The 18261-nt window shown below is 37.7% G+C and overlaps 1 protein-coding gene across 3 annotated transcripts; it reads left to right on the forward strand.

Annotated features, from left to right (window-relative positions):
• The first annotated feature begins 7355 nt into the window (after window positions 1–7355).
• Window positions 7356–16503, forward strand: LOC141611151 (pentatricopeptide repeat-containing protein At3g49710-like). 3 transcript variants are annotated; one of them, XR_012528532.1, is made up of 3 exons: window positions 7356–9953; window positions 10633–10722; window positions 16027–16503. XR_012528532.1 is itself a non-coding variant. In XM_074429604.1 (2 exons), exon 1 carries the CDS (start codon window positions 7740–7742, stop codon window positions 9918–9920), a length of 2181 nt encoding a protein of 726 aa, XP_074285705.1. In that variant the 5' UTR covers window positions 7356–7739; the 3' UTR covers window positions 9921–9953; window positions 10633–11112. The 3 variants fall into 3 exon arrangements, 1 of the variants encoding a protein (XP_074285705.1); XR_012528533.1 differs by lacking the exon at window positions 16027–16503 and adding an exon at window positions 11863–12143; XM_074429604.1 differs by lacking the exon at window positions 16027–16503 and having other exon boundaries at window positions 10633–11112.
• The last annotated feature ends 1758 nt before the right edge of the window (window positions 16504–18261 follow it).

Raw genomic sequence — 18261 nt, forward strand, 5'->3', positions numbered from 1 at the left:
CGAACAAATAGGTTATACTTTGATCTGTTCTAATAGTTTTGTGCATTTCTATGAGGAAGATTTTGAAAAATGTAGTAGTATGATCTCCGAGTTATTTAAAATTAATATATTTTTTTTTTCCAATTTGTAGATCTATTTAAAGGATTGTGCTATAAAGTTATGCTTATATTTTTTTTTTTTTTTTTTTTGCATTATCATGTGCATGAATTCTAGTCCGGTAACCATATATCAGGAATTTGTATCATGCGCTAACTCATTTTCCTTATTTAATTTTGTAATGCTAGGCTCAAGATGATAAGAACTAATGTAATCTGACAGTTTGCTAATTCTATTCTGAGCTTAATTTGAGTGCCACATTCAAAGTTTGATAGTATAAAGTATCTTCATTGAGGAGTATGAATCCTCTTCATTTATCTTTCTCTCCGTTATTTTTTTCTCTAATAGAATAATATTTAATTATTATATATTCTCAATCATCATAACCATTAGATCGTCTCGTAATAGAATCTAGATTATTGAGAGAAAATTAAGGAAAATGGAGAAATGAATAAATGGCGAGAATCTCAATTTCATTAACGGTCAATGTTATGCAGTGTATAAGACAAGGACTTGACATAAATCAGAATTAAATTGAAAGACTCAAGCACAATTTCTCAGAATGCAATGAACTTTCTAATTTCAATAAAAATAGTAAATGACCTCCTAAATTCATGAAATTTTAAGACAAATTAGTTGAAAAACTAAACTAAATTTGTGCCAATTTTCAGAATTTTGACAACCCTCTAAGTATTTTTAATAAATAGCTGAAGTTGAACTGACAGACACAATTTTGACAGAATGAATTCGGAAATGAAACTTGACTGTTTTTTCTTTAAAAATGGAACAATAAAAAGGGGATATAATTATCAACTTAACTCTCAATCAAGCACAGGAAATTAACTAAATAATTTGGACATCCAAGACTGAATTAATCAAGCAAGCACATACTAATTCAAACTCAGAAAAAACAATATGAATCAGACAAATCAAGCAAGCACGAATTTGTTCAAGCCTTACTACCAGGTCCTTAATCAACACCCAAGTAAGCACAAGGTGTCACTAAGCATGACTCACAACTACAGTTAACAACTGAGTTGATAAGATTTAAAAGTTTGAGAGAATTTTTAGGTTTTTGATTCATAAAAGTCTACTGAATACAGTTGAGGTAGAGGACCTTATATAGGCCTCTCTTGTGGCTTTCAGTACATTACAACCCTAGAAATCTCATTTAAGGGTCACGATTTGATCTTAGAATACAGCTAAAGTACTTGAAATATATTACAAACGTCTGCAAATGATTTAAAGGAAAACAGAACAAAAGAAACTGCAGGGTGAAAGGGACAGGCTGCTCCTTGGCTGTTGTTCCTCTTTGGCTGGGAGTGTTTGTTCTGATCTAGGCCTTGACTTATGTTCAAGGTGATATCTGAAATGTGGAAAAATAAGGCCAAAGGTCTTTGTTAGCAACTTCCTATTTGTTTAACCAGAAATGGCAATTTGCTTTATGCACATCTGTCTTTTTCTGCAACTTGCTTTTAGTTTGATCTTTTTGTGGAATGCATTGAGACTTTGGTCTGGCTCCTTAGGATCTTTTGGTACCTGGTTAATTAAGGTCTCAGCTGGCCAAGGTGGCAGCTGATAGTTGGCCTTGAACTGATATTTATGGCCCTCCAAAACTAGCCTGATAAAAGCTGAGATCAGATCATTGTCATTGTTGTGACCTGTTGTGGCTTGGCCGTGACCTAAGTTGGCTAGGCTGTGGCTTATAACTCTGGCTTGCTTCTGGATTGCCGATGGCCTGGCTACTGGCTTCTACTGCAGTATATAATTGTTTTGTTCTACTATGTTCATGTAACACCCTCATACACCAAGGTGCCTTACCAAGTACCACCCCAGCATACAAAGGTGTTACCATCTCGGTTGCTCGAGGTAAGTAGATCAAATGAACAATAACAGAACGTTTATTAATTAACTTTATCCTTTACAACATAGACCAACGTGAAAAGATTACAACATATACAACTGAAAGGAATATTAGACATGAGTGACAGCGACATCTAGTTCGGCGACGTGATGACTCGATTCCCTTCCATGTCCCGCAAGCATCGTGACTAGCAGTACCTGCTAAACCAACTGCTCACCATCTACGAATGGATCACCATAGTTTTGAAAACATAACACGGGGTCAGTTCACTGAGTAATTAAGATTAGAAATAAATATACAAGAAACAGTCATGACAACCAGTCCACAACCACCTTCCAATTCCAATCATGCCTCATATATGACTACACACTCAAGTGTGTAGTCCTGCCAGATTACTGCCCCAACAGATAATCCACACCGCCAGCCTTACCCACATAAGCCTCGCTCATCGCAACGAGCAACAATCCATGTCCATTAATGTGCACATCTCGCTTTGTGACGGGAATCACAAGCGACGAATCAAGGGCGTGAAGCCACTCCCGCAAGTGACTCCACTCAGCCGAGGACGCACCTCACCAACATAGCCAATCCACCACAACTCCAACAATCAAGAAAGAGAAGCCAACAACGATACTAATCATGCCAATACAATCATAATCACTACGTCTTAAATTAATTATACAATCAATTGAGTAGGGAAAACCCTACCTTTTCGCTATTCCATGAAAGTGCATACAACAAGCAAGCCAAGCAAGACTCCGAGATGAATCCTATAAGTAGCAACCACATCCTATTACTAGACTATTCAAGACATACTGAAAGATGACGACGAAAAACAAACTCATCTTGAGACGCAGACCAATGCTCGCAACGGCGTCAACCCGACTCGATAATTTCAAGCATGAACCATCTCCCTTCTTGGGTTAGTTTCAAGGCCATGAGAGAGTGTAGGGTGATGAGGGATAAATGGCAGAGAGAGATTAGGGTTAGAAAGAGAAAGGAACCGTCGAAAATGAAATGGGGTTTACAATCCCGCGTTTTATAATAACACGTTAACTGACGTGGTACTTGGTCGAGTATAGACATACTTGGCCGAGTATCCAAACTACTCGGCCGAGTAACCTTAACTAGGTCGAGTAACAAGTAACGTTGTTCTACTAACCTCTCCCGTATCCCTTGCTAAGGCTCTACTTTGGTCAAAAGGTCGGCCAACAAATCCTTAAATGGGGCGGGTATTACAGTTCATCTATGATTGCGGTTGAAATGATATGGCCTCATTCAGCTTCAAAGGAATGACCAAGAGTTATTGAAAGCACAATTACAAATTAATGGAAAAATGTTACAAAAAACAATAAAATGAGTACGAATACTATAAAGTATAAACTAAGGTCTGAGTTACTAATAAAAATGGTTATAATATAAAATAAAATAGGTACGATAGTTATTAAAACATGTATCAAGTGAACGAGACATTTTTTTTTTTGAGAAAAAAGTGAAAGAGACATTTTGAATCACAACCAGTAATAAAAAGGGTACGAAAAAGTATATAAATGAATACGACAAAGGTGGTCTCTCAATAACTTGTGAGAGACTTTCTCTCCAAAGTTTTAGTTATTTTTCTTTATGTAAACTACGGCTCTACGCCAACATCTCACCTAGAGAGGGTGGTCTTTAGAATCAAAGTTATGTTCTTCGTTTTTTTCAAAAGAGGATTCATTCGCTTAATATAAATTTTAATGAGAATACTTTTTTAACGTGAAGTTGACGATATTATTTTATAAATTTTTATTAATATCATATTTTTTAGCCGTAATTTCTAATCATAAAAAAAATCAATGAATTTCTTTTACCATAAAAACTCTAGAGGCAAATCTTGTGAATAATAGCATTTCATTTATAAATTTTTCAACCCATAAAATTAGACTCATTTAGTGTACTATTTATGTGCTGGTCATTTATTTATCTTTAATTTTGCCATAAAGATCAATGAGATAATTGAGACCATCATCCTTAAACATTTTCATAAGCAAAAATTACGAACCCTCAAGGCCTCAATAATGTCCCTAAATAATTAACCACTATTAGACCAAGTACAATGGTAAGCAACAACATTTTAGCTTGGCAAATCCACATCATATTCTAAGCTACAATTATTCTAAACTACTAAACTATTCCAATGGTTTAGCTAGGTTTTATATACTAGCTTTGCTTTTATTGAATAAATCAAAAATTAAAAATAAATCAAACCTAAATTTCTATTGGTTGTTTTGTAAATGTGGGTCATTGTAAGTAAGTAGCTTAATGAAGCAACTAGCTTAAACCAAGCCATCCTAACCTTCTCCAATGGTATAGCAACTAGTTTGCAATTTTATAAAATTGCAAGCAAGTCCCTAAACTCCACCATTGGACTTGCTCTTATTATCTCACCCAAATAATATTGTGCACCTTCTCCTTAGAGAGATTATGAGTAAGGCTCTCTCAAGTCTTAAGACTCTGCCACATCAGCTTTTCACTAACTTTTATTATTTCTTTATTGTTCAGACCCACCTCAGACTTTATACATTATCCGTCAGACTCTACTTTTCCACTTCTTTTTTTCACCAAAAAAAAAAAAAAACGACACATGTGACTTATTGGTTAATTTATCTTTAAAGTGAGGTCAAGATTCATAGGTGTTCCAAGACTCAAGTTAAGACTTTGTCAAGATTAAGGTAGATTATTGTTAGTCTTGAGTGAGTCTTGTCTTAAGATTTACCAAAGTCTTGTCTCAAGACTACCAATAATTTTACTCTTAGTTTACAGAACATATACTTCGGAAATGGATCCTCTCCATTTCTTTTCTCTCCATTTCCTCTCACAATTTCTTTAAATAATAATTTCTATTTTTACCCTCATTTCCTTTATTTTTATGCGTAAATTTAGAACCGTTAGATGTTGTCCAAATGCGATCCGAGCCATTGATATGAACTTGCCTCTCCATTTCTCTTTAGGAAATGGAGAGAAAATGTGCTCATATACTTCTTATGGACTTTATTTTTCTTCTCATTTCTCTAATAAATGTGAGAAGTATTTTATTGAATTGGAAATAAAACAGCAAATCTGAGGAAGTATTTCGTTGGTAGTTTTACTTTTTTTTCTCTTTAAATTATGTTTTTCGTTTGACTTGCACAATCTTCAACACATCACTTTCCCTCGACTTTTCTCCATTTCCATATTTATTTTTGGGACTTGCTAAATCCCGCACACAATTTTACTTAATCCCGCACATTTTTACTCATTATTCCGACTCTACCCCTCTCATTTCACCCATCCACCAAGAGAGATAAATCAGAAACCCTAAAAAAAAAAGAAATTTCCCCAAAAATACTTGGATGGACCACCGGTCTTCCACCCTCTCCCACCCCAAAATGTTTGCACCACCAGCCGCCAAACCAACTAATCGGCGATAGGGAAGGACGAAGGTCTAAGAAGACGGAATAAGAGGAAGGTTGTCGGCGTCGGAGAAGGGAGAAGATGTTTGGATCAACGGCGGCGTTCACAGGGCTGGGGTCGACGGGCACGGGAAGGGTGGTCGGCGCTCGGTGAGGAGGTTAGGGCTGGGAACAATGGTCAGAGCAAGCCAGCAAGGGGAAGATGAAGTTGGGGCGGGAGGGTTTCGGGGATGGCCTGGGATTGTATCTTTTTTTTTTTCTTTTTTTTTTTTGTATAATTTTTATTGTTTCTAAATTAAAGGGTAGAAGTGGAAAAAAAAGGGAAATTGTGTAGGATATAGCAAAATCGTGTGTGGGATTTAGCAATTACGTTATTTTTTCATTCAAAAAATGCTTTTGTGAAAGAATTTTATATGATAAAATCTAAATATTTAATCATCAAATTATACTCTCTCTGTTTCAGTCATTCTTATAACACATTGACACAATGATCAAGGAAAGAGAAGAGCACAAATTATTGAGTTTGAATAATCAAATTGTCTATCAAGGATATTTCTACACTAGAAAAATAAACAATTAACTGAGAGACTATAAAATAAAAAGGGTTATTTGATAGGAATAATCCAAACTATCGACCATCTTTTTAAACTAATCCGAACTTTATTTTAACTCAAAATAAACCATATTATAGGGCTTCTCTTCTCATATTGCACTTAGCCCATTATTAACCTTCAAATTCCGGTAAACCAACAGGTGACCATTTTTTTGTTTAAGTCTCTCTCTTCTTCCTCCATTAATAACCATCATCACCTCCCGTCAACCAACATAGCAGCCAACTACCCTGGACCCACAACCGCCTATGATCTGCCGTCGACCCCACCTACGCCGCTGACCATCTGCCATCAACAGTTAATCTCAACAACCAAAATTCAACCCCACCCGATCAACCACTTGGCGCAACACCGCCCTAAACGTTGTACTCATCGAACAAGAGTCTCCTTTCCAAAAACTTGGCATTGCTGAAACGTAATAGGAGGCAATAGGAAATCAAACAGTTCTTTCTCAAAATCAGCCTTCCCTTTCACGTTCTTTTATTTAGCAAGCACCAACCAGGCCAACCCCACTTCCACCAAAATCATACCCCCACCACTCAACCTCGACACAATGTTCAATTTCTAAGTCCCACAAATTGTGGATCTAAAATTTCTGGGTTATTGGCACAAGCGAATCGAAGGTAGTGTTGGAGTTAATATTGGTGATCGTAGGTGTTATGGGTGGTCGCTCGTTGTGAGAGTTGTGGCTTGAGGATTCGATGACGGAAGGTTGAGGGTGTAAGTGTGGGCAGTGATAATGATGAGTTGTGGGACTCGGTGGTGGTGGTGGCAGTGGTAGGTCTGATTGTGGTTGGGTGGTATTCGTGGTAAAATTGATGATGGGTGGTAGGCAGAAGAAGAAGAAGTACAAGATGAGGTGGTTCATAGTGGTGGACGGTGGTGGGTGCAGCAGGTCTTAATGTTTATCCCAATTTTTATTGTTAATTTTTTTATTGAAAAAAAGGGAAATAATCTAAGTAACAGGTATCCGGTTACCTATTCTAATTTAAGAAGATGATAGTTAAAATTAGGATTATTATCAGTTAAAGTGTTGTTTGGATTATTGTAAGAGGATGAGTAATAGTTCAGATTATTCCTATAAATTAACCCAAATAAAAATGGTAAACAAATAACCTGATCGAAGGGAGTAAGTTTTATTAATAACACGTATTAAGGGAGTAAGTCAAATTAGGAAAAATATTTTGGATGAAGAAAGTAGTTGTTTTATTTTAGAAAAAAAAGAATGCTTATGAAAATTTCTATATGATTGAGCATTACAAAAAAAAGAATGGTGATACATAAAAGCATCCACAATAGAGAGGATGAGAGATCCTCTTAACACTCTCTTTCCTTTAAGAGGATATTCTCTCTATTGTGAGGCACATGTTACCCATCCTCTTAGCAAGAGGAAGATGCCTACTTCCTCTATTTTCCTCTAATTTTAGAGGAAAGCTTACATTGGCCCTAGTGCCCACAAACCAATCATTATTTGTCTTTTGCATAATAATTCTTTTATTTTTATCTTTTATAGAATTTTGAGATTATTTAAATTAAAAAATGTAATATGAGAGGATCCTCTCTATTGTGGGAAAAAAAATAATGGAAGAGGATGATAATGGTGAGAAATAAGATTGATGAAAGAGAAAATAAGGTGTCGAAAAAATAGAGAAGGAGTGAAAAAATAGGAAGAAGATAACATCCTCTCTATTGTGGATGCTCTAAGTCTTCCTCATAACCGTTACTTATCAAAAATAAATGATTAATCGGTCCATAATCTTGATGAACCAAACTTCATTGAATCTGCATCATTTTAGTCAACTTCTAAAATCATGCATTACCCAAAAAAATCTAGTTACAGGAAAATGCCTCCATGCACTCTACGTAAAATCCATAATTCCTCAATTAACTTACATTTCCAACCACTTCGTCATCCTCTACTCCAAATGCCGCAATCTAACTGCCGCTCGACACGCTTTCGAAGCGACCCTTTACCCAAATGTGTTCTCCTACAATGCCATTATTGCAGCGTATGTGAAACACGGTCGAATTATGATTGCCCACCAACTGTTTGATGAAATGTCTGAACCGGACTTGGTATCGTATAATACTCTAATTGCTGCTTATGCGGAGCGAGGTGAAACGCGGCCTGCTTTTCGGCTGTTTGGGAGGATGAGGGAGGTGGGTATTGGGATGGATGGGTTTAGTATGTCGTCAATGATTACGGGGTCGAATGATGATGTTTTGTTGATTAGGCAGCTGCATTGTTTGGGTGTTAGAGGTGGGTATGATTGTTATACTTCGGTGAATAATTCGCTTGTGAGTTGCTATAGTAAAAATGGGTTCTTGGAGGAGGCGAAGAGGGTGTTTTGTGGAATGAATGGGAGGGAAGATGAGGTTTCTTGGAATGCTATGATTGTTGCGTATGGCCAACATAGGGAAGGATTGAAAGCGGTTGAATTGTTCAAGGAAATGGTTAAGCGGGGTTTGTATGTTGACATGTATACGTTGGCTAGTGTCTTGACTGCGTTTACGAGCTTGGAGGATCGAGTTGGTGGCCTCCAGTTTCATGGTCAGCTAATCAAGGTAGGGTTTAACGCGAATCCTCATGTTGGGAGTGGGTTGATTGATTTGTATTCGAAATGTGGTGGTGACATGTTTGACTGTCGGAAAATATTTGAGGAGATTCCAGGTCCCGATTTGGTTCTTTGGAACACCATGATCTCCGGATATTCTCAATTTGATGAATTACCAGAGGAGGCGCTTGTTTGCTTCCAAAATATGCTGCGAATTGGGCATCGGCCAGATGATTGCAGCTTTGTCTGTGTGATTAGCGCGTGTTCAAACTCCCCCTCTCCTTCACATGGAAAGCAAGTTCACTGTTTGTCTCTAAAGTCTGATATCCCATCTAATAGGATTGCGGTCAACAATGCCCTCGTATCAATGTATGCTAAAAGCGGAAATCTTCATGATGCTAGAAGGTTATTTGATAGGATGCCTGAGCATAATGTAGTCTCTCTGAATGCCTTGATCGACGGTTATTCTCAGCATGGTGCCGGAAATGAAGCATTGCATCTTTTTAACTGCATGCTCGAAAAAGGTCTAACACCTAGTAATATAACCTTTATTTCCGTGCTTTCAGCTTGTGCTCACACAGGAAAAGTTGAGGAAGGCCAAAAGTATTTTGACACAATGAAATGTAATTTCGGTATTGATCCTGAACCTGAACACTATTCTTGCATGATTGACATGCTGAGTCGAGCTGGTAAACTGCGTGAAGCAGAGCAGCTTATCGAGTCTATGCCATTTAACCCCGGTAAAATTGGTTGGGCCTCTTTGCTTGGCGCGTGTAGAAAACATGGTAATATTGATTTAGCTATCAAGGCTGCTAATCAATTTCTTAAGATTGAGCCGACAAATCCTACTCCTTACGTCATGCTTGCAAATATCTATTCTGATGCCGGAAGATGGGAGGAGGTTGCACAGGTTAGGAAGCTGATGCACGATAGAAAGCTTAGAAAGAAACCAGGGTGTAGTTGGATTGAGATAAACAAAAGGGTCCATGTGTTCGTTGCTGAAGATGCTTCACACCCTATGATTAAGGAAGTATATGAGTACTTAGATGAGGTATTAGTGAAAATAAAAGATGTTGGTTATGTGCCTGATGTGCGATGGTCTACAATGAAAGATGCTGGAGGAGAAAGAGACAAGGAGAGGAGTGGTGTTCATCATAGTGAGAAACTTGCAGTTGCATTTGGGCTGCTATCGACGAAAAAGGGGGAACCTATACTTGTTGGGAAGAACTTGAGGATATGTGGAGATTGTCACAATGCCATTATGCTTATTTCTGCTGTCACAAGTAGGGAGATCACTGTCAGAGACACTCGTAGATTTCATTTATTCAAGGATGGAACATGTTCATGTGGGGATTATTGGTAGCGTATGCTATTCTGACGCTTCATGTAATCTCAGGTATGCGTATCTACAGCTAGCATTGGACACTTGCTTTTATGTTTTAAACCAAAATCGACATGGTCAAATCTGATTCATGAACAAATCTACACAAGTCCGAGCAATGTATCTGACAATTGCCTTCTCTGTTACCTTCTAAAGCAGAACCACTTGTAGTATGGCCGTTTTCACTGCAACACTGTAGCCAATTTTACATTGTTTTAACCATAACAATGGGGTTTTCTCATGGATGAGTTGGAAGCTGGTCTATTTTTTAATCGTTGCAAATATGAGGACATTACCACAAAACTTAGTAGCATAACGGTTGCTTTTGTCGACCCAGAGTCCACTGCACAATGAGCGGTTTAGCATTCATGGGTTCGATACTTCAATTGAACACCTGGAATAGCTGTGACAATATTATTATTATTTTTTTTTTTTTTGATGACAGTATAAAGTTTGCCTGGCGATAACCAAGTATTACATGATACTTAAATTGGAAATATGCCCAATTATTTTACATATATATGACAATAAGAGATTAGTTTCTCATAATCTCTTGTAACTTATTCAAGAATACAGTTTCAATTTATTTTTTTGCACACTATTTTCAAGCTCAGGACACTTAGATTGACCATAGAAATATGATAAATCATTTAAATCATTTTTTGTATGAACTATGGCATATGGCTATCTTCAGGTTTGAAAAGTGGAGCGCTGGAACCAGAACAACACTTGCAGCAGGAACCGGGCGGTGCAGCAGTGCAACACTCACACTGTGGACAATCAGGTACTGGTGCTGCATTATGTTAAACCTATTTTGATGAGAAAGGAGAGAATCCATATCACAAGGCCAAATAGTATTTTATTTTATAATCAACTAGTATAACACCCGTGAAAATTCACGGATATTTGTATGGGATGAGGTTCTCAACCTTCTCATTCTGTCCGATTATCCACCACCAGTTACAAAAAGGGTGCAATAGAGAACATACAGAGGCATAATCCAATAAACAATCCGTATCCAGCTAACAAATAAAAGTAAAGTTTAAATTCACCATACCAAGGACTCGGTCCGATTATACTTGTGACATTCTCAGCCGTAACAATAAAAATCAGTATAATGGTCGTATATAATACTCCTCCATGGCCTTTATAATGTTAAACTTAACTATTGTATTGTGATCAAAAGATGTTGATTCAATAGTTAAATTTATTAAAAAGGTTGTTATATAAATAATTGTTTTGAGGATAGCTCCACCTAGGGCTGTTAATGATCTAAGCCAACTTGTTGAGCCCTCAAAATCAGCTCGGTCAAAGCGGGGCTCGAAATCGGTCAAAACTGATCTAAGACCGATTTCAAGCCGAGGTTGACCAAATCCGAGCCGATGAGCTTGGATCGTAAGCTCGTTTAGGCTTGTTTTATTTTATTTTTATTATTTAGTTTTGGCATTTAAAACTGTTTTTGTTCTTAATAAATTGTTGTTTTAGCATTTATGATTATCTATTTATTATATTTGCTAACTATTTTATATTTTCATTTATCTGAAAATATATTTATTTTCAATTTGATTTAAAAGTCAAAGAAAGTAAGGATAATAATTATTTAACCAACCGAGCTCGATTTGAGCTCGAGCCTAATCCAAGCCTATTCTGAGCTATAATTTTTTAAGCTTGGAAAATCCGAGCCGATTCCAATACCATCTGAGCTTGAGCTCAAATCGGTTCAGTTTTGCCCCTAGTTGCATTATATCTTTACAAAGGTATCGAGAAAGTCGTGATCAAAGCTAGAAATATTTGACAATCAAGATCAAATATATAACTAAATTAGAAAAAACAAATTGTAAAAGAAGCAACAAAATAACATGATGTCAAATTAACTAAGTGGTGTTAGTCCAGTGGTAGCTGAGTTAAACCTTGAAGCTTGCAGAAATGCAGGAATTGAAATGTTCCGGGTTCGACTACGAGCTGAGGCGATGATCACTTAGCCACTGCAGCCCCCAAAGGGGTGACTTACATGGTCCATGTGGTGGTGCGTGAATGCATGGGCCGGGGGATTCAACCCCCTCGTTAAAAAAAAAAAAAAATGATGTCAAATTGGCCGAAACTCAAGTGGGAGTTACGACTTCATTCCATCCCAATTTTGTTATCCGAGTCTAATCAAGGGAGTATATAAAACAATACTCCGTAGATTGTAATATTTGGATAAGTTTTCATACCAATTATTTTCATATCCTTGTTATTATTTTTAAAATGTTATATGTAAATTATGTGAAATAATAGTTAGATTTGCCATTAACAAGCCATCAAGATTGATTAGATGAAAACAATATTATTAGGATTGGAAATATAAATAATGCACATACCAGGGGGCCTTGCCTCACATAATGATGAAGAGGATAAAACCACACAAATGATCATTAGTGAGATCATTAGGGAAACTCTAATACGTTTAATTGCCATTTTTGTAGAAGAAATTAAGGTTCTTTAATTTGCTTGTCAAAGAGTGAAGTAATACTATGTTATACTATTAATGTCATTTATGTCGAGAGTAAACATCTCTTAACGTTTATAGTCGAAATTTAGATGCTAAAATCTGGATATTGTATTAGCACATACGATAAATTGTACTTTGTGCAAGTAGCAATTTTTGAATGAGAATTGTTGACTTGACATCATGGTCAAGCTATACCATTTCTAAACGATAAGGAAGACTTTTTATTTTTTATTTTTTATTTTTTATATGCCGGGAAAACTACGTGTTTAGTTCACCTAATGCAGGTATGAGGGTTTATTTGACAAAAATAAGGATTTTATATTCATACCTTAAATCTATAAGGTAAGTTTCTCATATCCAATGGTGGGTTTTGAGATTCATAAGTTTCTCATATCCAAAAGTGGGTTTTGAGATTCGTACCCTACGATATCAAGAAAACGTCGGGAAACTGATGTTATTGCAAGTGTGAAGCTAGCGTATATTAATTTTCTTTGGCCCTTTCTCCCTCCATCAGAATTATTTGTTTGCCGAGCATCTCCAATGGTTGGCAAAAATGACTTGCTTGCAATTTTAAGAAGTTGCAAGCTATGATTCGATCCTACCATTCGATCATGCGATCCGATCCTACCACCCCTCTTCGATCCAAAGTAGGATCCCGATCCTAACAACATTGGTTGTTGTGGATGCTCTTAACTTGCTAACAATAAAATACTCCTAAATGAAATAGAAAACAATAAATTAATTCGAACCCGTGTGTGATACCTATCACTGCACTAATTAAAAAATTAATTAGTTGTGCCTTGTCATTCTCTCTTTCTTCAAAAGAATCGCCCCGATTCTTAGAACCCTTGAATCCCCCCGGATCGAATACAATCCTAGCAAATTCAGATGCAAAATTGATGAAGAAGAACATGAAGTTATGTGTGCAAACCATTAATTTCTGGCCTTTTTAGCTCATCATCTTCAATCTTCATGAATTTGCAACCATAGTAATCATTTATAACCCTCTTGTGCAGTCTCCACTCGTGCCTTCCACCCCTCCACCCTCCTTGCACGAGAATAACTAAAGCATTAAGTTCAACAGCTTCCTCATCATTATAATCATAAAAAATAGGAGGTAATGTTGGATCAAACTTAACCTTCTTTTCGTAGTTGCTTTCACACCAGAACACTCCTGCCATGTTTTTTTTCCTCACACGTGAATAGTAATTTTTGTTGTTGTCACCCTCGAATAACAAGTTACTAGAACCTGCTCCCGAGATGAGTAATCAAAACCAATTAATCCTCGAACTACCTGACCAAGTTTAACCTTTGAACTCTAATTGCAATCAGAAATTCAACCAACAACTTATCTTTGACACGCCTAGGACCGTCTAGATTTAGAGAAATCAAGAGCCGAAGCTGTGATACCATATGATACGAAAGCGATTTAAATAAAAGAATGATATTTGTAGCAAGGATCGAACTCGTGACTCGTAAGACCGAGGGACAAGTTTGATTCCGTGGGGATATTTGACTAAAAGTGCGCCGTGACTTCGAATCAATGGGATATTTGGGCCAAAGATCCGCCGAGATCTTGATCCAATGGTAGTCTAAGTTAAAGACCTATTTAACTTAAGACCGATTTGAAATACATTCTCAAATCTAAATTTTGATCAAACCTTGATCGTTTTCTGGTTTCTTTTTTATAAAACTTTTAATGAATTAGAATAACGTACAACTTTAACTTAAATAACTCTAACTTGCTAACAATAAAAGACTCCCAAATGAAATAGAAAATAATAAATTACATCAGCTACCAGTAATTCGAACCCGTGTTCGATCCCTATCATTGCACTAATTAAAAATTAATTAGTTGTGCCATCAGAATCGTATCACCTGGTCTTGCCTGTAATGATCGATCATTGGTTTAGACTTTAGACCACATTTATAAAAATATTACTCGATATCTACTACCTACTGTTTCATTTGATTGTATACGATTGGACTTTTTCCTCGGTATATTATACTGGTCTTGTTGCCGTGAACATAACATGGACTCATGGAGGCCACTCTAAAAAGCGTAGACTTGGAACCTCAAGTATTAAAGAAAAGCCAATTTGAGAAGTTGCGGCCATGCACATTTTCTCATCACATCTCATATTCTTATATAATGACCAAGCTTTTGAGTTTAAGAACTAGCACAATTTTCTCATCACATTCTATATAATCCTCCTTCAATCACCATGAAAGAGGCCAATTCTCAACGTCAACAAGGCTCATCAAGTAGCTCTATTCATCATACCTCAGAGTCTAATGATGATTATGAAACTAATTTTGATTATAGCTATGATTATACTTATGATTATACTTATGATTATACTTATACTTATAATTATAAATATAATTATGATTACCAATATAATTACTCGACAAACAACATCGAGAATGTTCAACAAGAGACTCGAGGTGAATCCAGGCCCGTCAATATGGGTAACATTTTTTTTTTACTATTGTTTTGTAAGAATTTTTTTCTAAAATGGGTTCGAAAACCAAAGAAATTATCAAAATAGGTGTAGTTTCAAACTAATTACCCAAAATGGGTCCACGTCAGTACCGAAGCTAGCTTCGGATTCAAGTCGCTCTCCCACTAAGCGACTACATCCCGAGCAACAAGTTAATATTGGAGATTTTATGGCTGGGAGAATTTGACTCAAGTCGTTGTGCCGGAGGGCGACTTGGGTTCAAGTCGCTCACCCATTGAGCGACTGCAACATTCTTGGAAAAAAAAACTAAAATGTGTGTTAGGGGTTTCGAACCCGCGCCTTCCGTCTAACCTACCTCTCTCCTTAACCATTAGCTCAATTATGCTACAATGTTTATTATGCGCTTAAATATATACAACATCATAAATGCAGCAATTACGTTTTCGAAACAATATGTATATATTGATTGCATAATGTAAACAGTAATATTCTCTTGTCATAGTGGTGGAGGAAGGGATAGTGGCTGTATGGTCCGGGTTCGATTACACATAGTAGCACTTTTTTCCTATTTTTTTTTTTTATAAATGTATCAGTAATACGCCTGAAGTCGCTGGCCCCGGCGGCGACTTGAAGTTTAGTCGCTGTCTCCCCGAGCGACTTGGGCTGAAATCGCTCTCTTAAAAGCAACTTTGTTTTCATGTAATCTAGGATGTAGTCGCTTAGGGGGAGAGCGACTTGAATCCGAGGCTAGCTTCGTGCTGACGTGGACCCATTTTGGGTAATTACTTTGAAACTAAACCTATTTTGATAATTTCTTTTGTTTTCACCTCCATTTTAGAAAACAATTCGTTTTGTAAAGCTAAATTTACAAGTTGAGTTTTAGGTAAAGGTACAATTTATACTTCTTTCGTCATCATTTGTTTACCTTTGATTAACATACTTTTACAAAGAATAATTTACACTCCCTCTCTCCAGGTCAATAGTATCTATTTCCTGCGTTCCATACTTCCATTAAATTCTTTACGTTTACTTTATACATGTATATCAATGTTTGTTTAATTTTCATTTATTCATATCTTTAGTTACATATTACTAAAAAAAAAAACTAATATTGTTGACTTTCTATGGTCAGCTGGTCTTGAATTTGAAGAACAACAATTAGGAAACATGTATCGTCAACTAATCGATGATCAAATTCGACAAGTGGAGGAGAGCATAACAAGGCCGGGAGCAGTTATTGTTAAGGACAATAACATGATGTACGTTAATGACCCAAACGTACAAACACCTAGAGATGTCAATTCTACATTACCAGTTGATCCAACTGCTCAAGAGCCACAATTAAGAAATACACGCCGAAAACTAATGGATGGTCGAATTCGACGTGCTGATGAGAACATAACAACTAACAAGAATGGGAGTGATTGGTACGAACAATCACCTGGTTTACCCTAATGACACCCTTGGCAACATTCGTTAATCATCTTATATCTATGTTTTACATTAGGCTCAAACGAAGAGTGATGCATGTTAGCATGTAATATTTGCTAAAACTTAATTTTTAATTCTATGTTGTATTAATTCACATCATGTTAAACTTAAAGCCATATATTTTGGGACGTGCTAAATCCCGCACATCATTTTACTCAATCCCGCACTTAATTCCGCCTTATTCCAAGACTACCCCTCTATTTCTCCCCCATCAAAGGAGAAACAAGAGAGAGAAACAACATAAATTAAAAAACCCCAAAAATTATTCACCAATCACCGGCACCCTCCTCCCTCACCGCCCGTCCCTGCGCCGCCGACCACCCCATGTTTCCATGTATCAATCCATGTTTGCCACCAAATATTATTCACCGGTACCATCCCTTCACACCCATGTCGTCGCGCCGACATCACTCTCCCCGCAGCCGACCATCCCGATTCGCCAGCGCAACCGACGATCCCGGAGCCGACCATCCACGCGACGATCCCGGAGCCGACCATCCATGCTGACATCCAACTGATGTAGAGGCCAAGATCGTGTAATAGCAAGACTAAGTACCGTTCGAATCGTTGTGGGTTTGACCACCGGGCTAAAAGTCTCATCGCAATCAATACCAACCTGCTGACATTTCTTATTCACCACAAGACGGGCTTTATAGCGTTGTAAGGTTCCATCAGATTTAAATTTATGTCTAAATAACCACATACAACGTATGATATGAGCATTGTCCGGACGTGGAACGAGTTCCTAAGTTTGATTGTCAATTAAAGCACGATACTCGTTAGTCATAGCGGCATTCCAATTCGGGTCGTGTAGGGCTGTTTTGGGGTCTTTCGGAATGGGAGAGAGAGGCGATGTGTGGCTAGTGGTTAAGACGCGGGGTTTGAATATGCCATTCATGGCACGAGTCGTCATAGTATGGTCACGGTTTGTGGCTGGTGGCGGGTCAGGACTGTAGGAGGTGTAGGAAGGGGAATGGCATAGGGGATGCGGTGATGGTGTGCGGTGGACCGTGACAGAGGGTACGGGTTGGGGAGTAGTTGTGATAGGAGGGTTGGATGGTGGGGCAGGGGTGTCTATGGTAGGGTTGGATGGTGTAGTTGCGGGTGAGGTAGGATGGGAGTGTGGTGTATGGCGAGTGGGAGTGGAGGGAGGTGAAGGTGGGTGTGGAGGTGGTTGGTTAGGACGCGGCTGGGCAGGGGGTATGGGATTGATAAACGCATCAATCAAGGCAGGGGAGAGGTCGGAGCTTGGTTTTTCGAGGATGGGAGCCGTGGTTGATGGTGTTGGGGAAGAAGCGAATGAGAAGACGGACTCATCGAAGGTGACATGACGGGAAATAATTAATTTGCCACTAAAAAGCTCAAGACACTTGTAACCGCGAGATTCTTGTGGGTATCCTAAGAAGACACATTTGGTGGAACGGGGAGCAAGTTTATGTGGACTCTTAGCAGTTTGGTTGGGGTAACAGACGCACCCAAAAACACGTAAGTGAGAGTAGGAGGGATTTTTGTGGAAAAGAGCTGATGTGGGAGGGCGGAAGTCGAGAATTTTGGTGGGTAGAATGTTGTGTAGGTGGACTGCGGTATGAAGGGCATCGACCCAATATTGTAAAGGAACGGAGGAGTGATGGAGTAAGACTAAAACAATTTCATTAATGCGTCGAATCATGCGTTCGGCCTTTCCATTTTGTGAAGAGGTTTGTGGACAGGAAAATCTAAAAACAAGACCATTTTGATTGGCAAGCTGTTTGAACTCATTATTATCAAATTCGCGGCCCAAATCACATTGGAATGTTTTAATGGGTCGATTGAATTGGGTTTTGACATAGTTCCGAAAAGAGATAAATTTGGAGTATGTTTCGGACTTAAACTTTAA

The sequence above is a fragment of the Silene latifolia genome, chromosome 11 (genome assembly GCF_048544455.1).
Source record: "Silene latifolia isolate original U9 population chromosome 11, ASM4854445v1, whole genome shotgun sequence".
Classification (NCBI taxonomy): domain Eukaryota; kingdom Viridiplantae; phylum Streptophyta; class Magnoliopsida; order Caryophyllales; family Caryophyllaceae; genus Silene; species Silene latifolia.